At 38.6% G+C, this 6,844-nt stretch overlaps 1 protein-coding gene across 1 annotated transcript in view; it reads left to right on the top strand.

Annotated features, from left to right (window-relative positions):
• ADGRF1 (adhesion G protein-coupled receptor F1) overlaps positions 1-6,844 on the top strand; it is a 36,110-nt gene that overhangs the window by 11,685 nt on the left and 17,581 nt on the right. The window contains exons 5-9 of the mRNA XM_011354791.2: positions 158-215; positions 2,312-2,458; positions 3,075-3,248; positions 4,881-4,981; positions 5,825-5,883. Coding sequence (XP_011353093.1) covers positions 158-215; positions 2,312-2,458; positions 3,075-3,248; positions 4,881-4,981; positions 5,825-5,883 — 539 coding nt within the window. The remainder of the gene's footprint in view (positions 1-157; positions 216-2,311; positions 2,459-3,074; positions 3,249-4,880; positions 4,982-5,824; positions 5,884-6,844) is intronic.

Genomic DNA, 6,844 nt, shown 5'->3' with positions numbered 1-6,844 from the left:
TGCCTCAGTGAGGCCTTCTCTTGCTACTTTCTCATCATCCCTGGCTTGGATTTTAGATCCGTGGTTTCAATTTGTCTGAGAAACTCAAAAAAGCCTTATGAAGTACAACATTACAAAACTTTGCCTGAATTATCCTTTTTTTTTTTCTTTTTAACAGAGAAATAATGGCCTCAGAACAAAAAGAGAACTCATTGTGAATAAGAAAAAGCATGCAGGTGAGACTGTTAGATAGTGTGATACAGCAAATACTGGTGCCAACAGAATTGGGTTCAAACCCCAACAGTACTTCTGATTGGTTACATGATCTTTGGCACATTGTTAACACCCAAAATCTGTAAAATAATAAGACTAACAGTTATTCTTACTAGCAAAACATTTGTGAGGATTAAATAAAATAATATAAAGATAAAGCTAATATTTATTGAGCTCTTACTATGTGCCTGGTACTATTTTAAGTGTATTAGATAAATTAAAATCCTCACATTGACCCCCTGAGTTAGGTACGATGGTCATCTTTGTTTCATAGGTAGCAAAATTAAGGTACAGAGTTAGGGGACAGGAAGCATGATTCAAACCCAGTCAGTTTGGCTTCAGAACCAGTGACAGCATCCCCTGACAGTGTGGCCAGAGTCAACCTTTTTCCATTTTCCATTTCTTATCTGTTTGGGCAGAGGGAGTGGAATCCTCTTAGCTCCCACCACTTGGGGTGGCACCCAAGTCCTGGGGCAGGGGCTCTAGTCTATGAGGAGATGGAAAGAGTAAGTGATGGGGCTGGGTTCTGCGGTGTGAGATGGTGGGAGCTATGGCAGGCAGGGGTCTCTTGTAAATGTCCTGGGACATGTCTTAGCCTCTGCTAGCTTCCTGTTATCCTCCTGATTGCCTTCTGAGAAGCCTAGGGATTGATCCAGATGCTTTTCTTTTCTATAAGTCTCCCTTCTACCTAGCCCTCCAACTAGTCTCATAGAAGCTCTCCATGTCATCTCTCCCTGCAGAAAGCTCGGTGGTGTTCTGAGAAATATATGAGATTTCTAAGGGATTTCATTGCCAATGACAACAAAGTGAGACCCAGGAAAAAAGGATGTTCACCTTTTGCCCTTTTTTTCTCTAAGATCCTTCACATTCTTAATCTGGGGTTCACAGATGAGCTTTAGAGGATCTTGAAATCCCGTGGAATTTCACACTAAGTCTCATGTGAATGTGCCTAAGTGAATTCTAGATGGGAAAAGACTCATAAGACGTATCTTCTCTCCCAGCCAAAAACACTTAATGGTTTCTCTTTATGGAAACAAATGTGCTGCTCAGAAATGATAAGGTGATCCTAGAGGGTATTATGCTAAGTGAAATAAATTGGACAGAGAAATACAAATACCATATGATTTCACTTATATGGGGAATCTAAAAAACAAAATAAATGAACAAACAAAACAAAAACAAACTCATAGATATAGAGAAAAAACTAATGGTTGCTATGTAGAAGGGGGGCTGGGGGGAGAGTGAAAAAAGGGAAGGAATTAAGAAGTACAAATTGGCAGTTACAAAATGGTCATGGGGATGTAAAGTACAGCTTAGGAAATATAGTCAATAATATTGTAATAACTATATATGGCATCAGGTGAATGTAAGACTTTTTGGGGGTGGTCACTATGTAAGTTATAGAAATGTTAAACTACTATGCTGTACATATGAAACTAATATAATATTAAATGTCAGCTGTAATAATTTTTTTTTTAAATAAAAAGACCCCCCCCAAAAAGAAATGATAATGCAGAGATGAGGGCGTGTAAGGGCTCATGTAGGTTTCATTTGTTTTGCTTTTGCATTTGATGTAAATACTTAGTTACTTAAGGCAACATTTTTACAGGAAAAGAAAGGGCTCTTTAGAAAGGAAAGTGTGAGATTGAGGATTTTATATAGAAGATACTTCAAGGAGACCAAAGCAGGGGGAGGAGAAATGAAAAGTGACTAAGATTTTCTCTCCTCTTCTCCCTCTAGCCTTGACACCTGAAACTTGACTCTGGATGTGTCCTGAGGAAGGGTGTAAAATCAGGAGGGTGATGCAAGTGTGGGGGAAGCACTGGCCTGACAAAAGCGAGAGGATGGATATATATCAGGCAATGTGAGACTGTCCACATGTGTTTGCCCTGGATGCTCATTTTTAGTCAATGTCTGGATGAGCAAAAGTCAATGACAAGCCGTGTCATGAAGGCCATGACCCCCAGGCTGAATCTGATAATTGCTTGCCAGCCACTTCTTTGGCAGTAGTTCTCTCCAAGACTGAGAAAGGAGTCTCTGACTGTCTTCCTCTCTTTAGGCCCAGTGCAGGAATATGAGCTGCTGCTTCAGGTGGCCTATAGAGATTCCGAGGAGAAAAGAGACTTGAATTTTCACAAGCTTTCGAAGCTTCTATCATCACGGTTACATGGGCCAATAAAGATTATCAGAGCAAAGGCGACCACATGTAAGTCAGCTCTCTGAGGACTGGGAGTGGAAATGGGAGAGGTGGGTGTATTTAAAAGAATAAATGTTTTATTTCTTCTTCATGCTACATGTCCATTGCAGGTTGCAGAGGGACTGAGTTTGTGGTGGTCATTTGGAATCCAAGGCTGATGAGGCAGACACTGTCTAATAAATGTACCCATTCTGAGCAAACTCCCCCCCCCCCAAAAAAAAATGGAGCACTGGAGAGTTTGACATGGGTAGTTGAATTATGTAACTTGGAGGTAACATATACTAATTCTGTTCATAACTTATTGATCAGACCTGGTTTCATGACCCCACCCAACCTCAGGGAGCCAGGATATGCAATCCTGGAAGAGAGCAAGAAATATTTGGCCAACAGCACTAATGATCACAATGGCAGGATTCAAAGAAAAATGATTTGTCTAAAGCAAGGGTTTTCAAAGTGTGGTGCCCAGTCCAGCGGTAGCAGCAGCATCAGGGTTTTATCCCTTTAGCTTTCGGTAAGAAATACTTGGTTCAGATTCTAGGTCAAAGCCAAGAATCAGAACTTAGAACTCAGCAGTAGTCAATTTATTAACCGGACCCCATAAGATCAAGCTCTGTTTTTCATACAGACTGTGGCAATGAGAATGGGGTTCTACGTTGTGCCTGTGAAGATGGCTATACCTGGTTTCCTCCCTCATGCCTTGATCCCCGGAAATGCTACCTTCGCACGGCTGGATCACTCCAGAGCTGTGACTGTTATCTCAACAACCTCACTCAGAGTGTCAATTTCTGTGAGAGAACAAGTAAGCACACAAGGATACGAGGAGGGGAGCTCTAGGTTGGGGCCCCTGCCACCCTAGCATGTGACAGAGAGAGGACTCTAGCTCTTTGCCCATGTGTTTCTTTATGACTCCCTGGGCAGAGCTAGTGTTTGCAGAGAGATTGAAGGGCAGTAATGACAAACCCCTGAATGCTTGGCTAAACACAATGAGAGCTTCACAAGTACAGAAAATACAGAGGTGCAAGTTGATGTTTGGGCACCACTTCAACCTTGAGGCGCATCCAGCTCAGCTCAGCAATCCTATATTTCTTTTGCAATTTAGAAAGATTCACTGATATCTCAAGTAGGAGAACTGCTTGAGTAAATACAACTTTTCTTCTCATCTTCTTTTCACCTCTTTTGCCAACATCGATTTCCAGAAAAGAGAAGTCTAGAGGTATTAAAGCAAGGAGGAATACATAGTGATTATATTAAAAGTAATGCCCTAAGTTGCCAACGAATATGTGTATTGATGCAATACCAAAACAGAACAAAATTTGAAAGCCTAGGATAGGAAACTGGCGGAAGTTGAAGGAACTACTGTTGACTTAGGTTTATGTTCAGTGGATGATGATGTGAGGGAAATGATATGGGTTCCAGGGCCTCAAGCTCTGGATTTTAGTAGAGCTGAGCAAAGAGCGAGGGAGGACCTGAAATAGCCTAGCTTTCCTGAGTATCTTTGGCTAGCCTTCCTAGGACCACAACAATTTGGGTTAAGGCAACATGCATTTATTAAGCATCATCTTTATACCCAGATCTGGGACAAATTCTGGGAGGTTACAATGAAGCATTTCTTTTGCTATCAATGAATTAGTAGGTTATGTGGGGAGGTGAGGATGTTAATATAAGAAAGAGGACAATGTAATTTCTTCAACAGTGTTGATGAAAGTCTACCTTTTTGAAAGGCCGTCCATGTCTGATCATCTTTCAGAAATACAGGGATGGATCCAACAGGGATTTCATTCATAAGAGGCTTCCGAAAGTAGAGCGAAGACATACATACATAACGTGTTCACAGATAGATGTTTAGGTACAAGTGGCTTTAAGGGAAATATGGATAAAGTCCTGCAGGAATTTAGAGGAGGCAAAGACTCTATATCTGGGGATTGGGGAAGGCCTTGGAGAGGAAGCTCATTTGATTAGGCCCTAAATAATGGATAAATAGGATTTGTCCATATGGAGATTGGGAATCACCTGTCGCAGCATAGAAAAACATCAGCGATGGGTAAGCAAAAGGTTACGTTGGAGTTAGCAAGTAGTAATATTTTTGTTTTGAAAAAATTTTAATGGGGACAATGTTTAAGATCAATGCCTAGATGGGGACATATTTCAGTATTAAGTGACTATCTTTTAAAACCACATATGAGTGGCCAGGCATTTACCCACTTATACGGATGTCTTAATTACCAGCACTTTCCCTTTGTGTTTGAAAACCACAATTGAAAATTCTGGTTGTATGCTTTTTATATTATTTTAGATGAACATTCATTATAAAGATAAATTGAAATACTGCTATCGAATGTGTGGGCTCCAAATTATACTTCTGTAATTTTATGCTATAATAAAATCAAGTGAGTAATTTTTGTATTTATAAGTGTTCTCTTATTTTCCATAGAAGTTTGGGGCACTTTCAAAATTAATGAAAGATTTACAAAAGACCTTTTGAACTCATCTTCTGCTATATACTCCAAATATACCACTGGAATTGAAATTCAGGTAAGCAACTTTTCCTTATTATATAAGAAATTGTTGGCTAAATAGAAGTTGTTTTTAATTCAACATGGTTATTTAACACATATTCGGAATTATTCATTTTCAGTGGTTATTACATAGTAGTTAATCACTCTGCCCACAACTGACGTACTTTGAACATTTTCTTCCTAGGAGAGTTTAGCAGTTGAATCCTCGTTTCTTTTGTATTCAGTTTTGCTCGCTTATTTGGGTAATGTTATGCTAAGGCTTCTTGATTATTTTCTGTTTTTTATTTGCCAAAAGAAATTTTCATGATCTAAGCTCAATTATCAGCATCTGGAATTGGTTCCATAAAGAAACCTCTCTTGTTAGAGGCTAAAGAGTGTTACTGAGCAAAATTCTGGACTTCGTAATGAAGTCACATAAAACTTGATCAGTGTGCCACCGCCTAGGGTGATGGTTCAGGTGTGGTTCTAACTGAAGACATGCACAAATATTTTACAGACAGATTCAGTTCAAATATCTGTAAAAAATAATGGCTTATTTTTGGAAAGGAGAAAATAGACTTTGGGTGAATTTATTATATTATCTGGCACTGAATTTATGCTCTATTCCAAGCAGTAGATTATTCATTCTTTATTAGCAACCTTGAAAATAAGTTGTGTGTGTGTACATTCTAAATTGTCATTTCAATAATATTTCTATAATGTGCAACTACCTTATCCTGTGTCTTTTTCCTTTGTTCGGTGTTTCTGTTTATTTATTGTCTGCATCCAGTTTTTGCTCAAATGTATCTTGGTGCAAGAGCAAAGATCAACATATTACCCTATGGTTTTTTGTTTTTGTTTTTGTTTTTGTTTCTGTAAGCTTAAAGAAGCGTACAGAAGAATTCAAGGTTTTGAGTCAGTTCATGTCACCCAATTTCGGTAAGTAATACAATGCCCTTAGAAGGGCATCTCCAGATTTGCACACCAGTCCTGCAGAATGCCTAGTGCTGTTGCCAAGTACCTTTGAGAGAAAATAGGTCAGAACTGGTCTTTGTAGTAGAATTCTTGCAAAACTGGACAGAAATCTGTGATGCTTTCAAGTCTTTAGAGGAAAGCCTTTATTCTCACTTAAATGAATTTAGGAACTTAAATATTGAATGGTATTCTCGAAGCTCTAGAGAGACTAGGATTGGAAATGCCCAGTAGTAGGGCAGAACTTGGAAGGAAGCAGGAGGTCCTATACAGGGAAGGGTAAGGGGTGGGAGTGAGGGTGGGGGTAGAGGAAAGGATTTTCTTTGATAATCACAGTGGAGTATGAGTTTGTTTAATTGGGAGCCAGAAGGGAGGATAAAATATCATATTTTGTGTAGATGCCATGTATGTGATTTGATAATCACAGTGGAGTATGAGTTTGTTTAATTGGGAGCCAGAAGGGAGGATAAAATATCATATTTTGTGTAGATGCCATAATTAAAAATCTCATAGCCATTGTCTACAGCAAATAAGGAGATATTTAGTAAATTATCCTTTTGTTTATACTTTAATTCCAAAAGTTATTTAGTGAGTTAGCCACATGTACATTGATTACCAACTATTTATAGTTAGCTTAATATAGGAAGTGGCTTAGAGGTCAGAGAACTTGATTTACATAATTTTTTCACAGTTAACATGAACAACAGCTATACAAAATTTTCAACAGCATTCGCTACAAATATTTTGTCCTGGACATTATCCTCTAGTCATCTCATATCCTTATAATGTCTTTATAATCAAGGCCCACATGTATAATTTTCTTTAAAAACATCACCTTTTTTTTCTTGTATCACCGTCTATATAATCATTTTCTTTTTTGACTTTGCTATCGTTGAATTCAGATACAAAATTGAAACTCAGCCACAAT

This window comes from Pteropus vampyrus, unplaced genomic scaffold (genome assembly GCF_000151845.1).
Source record: "Pteropus vampyrus isolate Shadow unplaced genomic scaffold, Pvam_2.0 Scaffold18, whole genome shotgun sequence".
NCBI classification, from domain to species: Eukaryota; Metazoa; Chordata; class Mammalia; order Chiroptera; family Pteropodidae; genus Pteropus; species Pteropus vampyrus.
The sequence above is the reverse complement of the archived record's forward strand: the minus strand, read 5'-3'. Positions and strand labels throughout refer to the sequence as shown.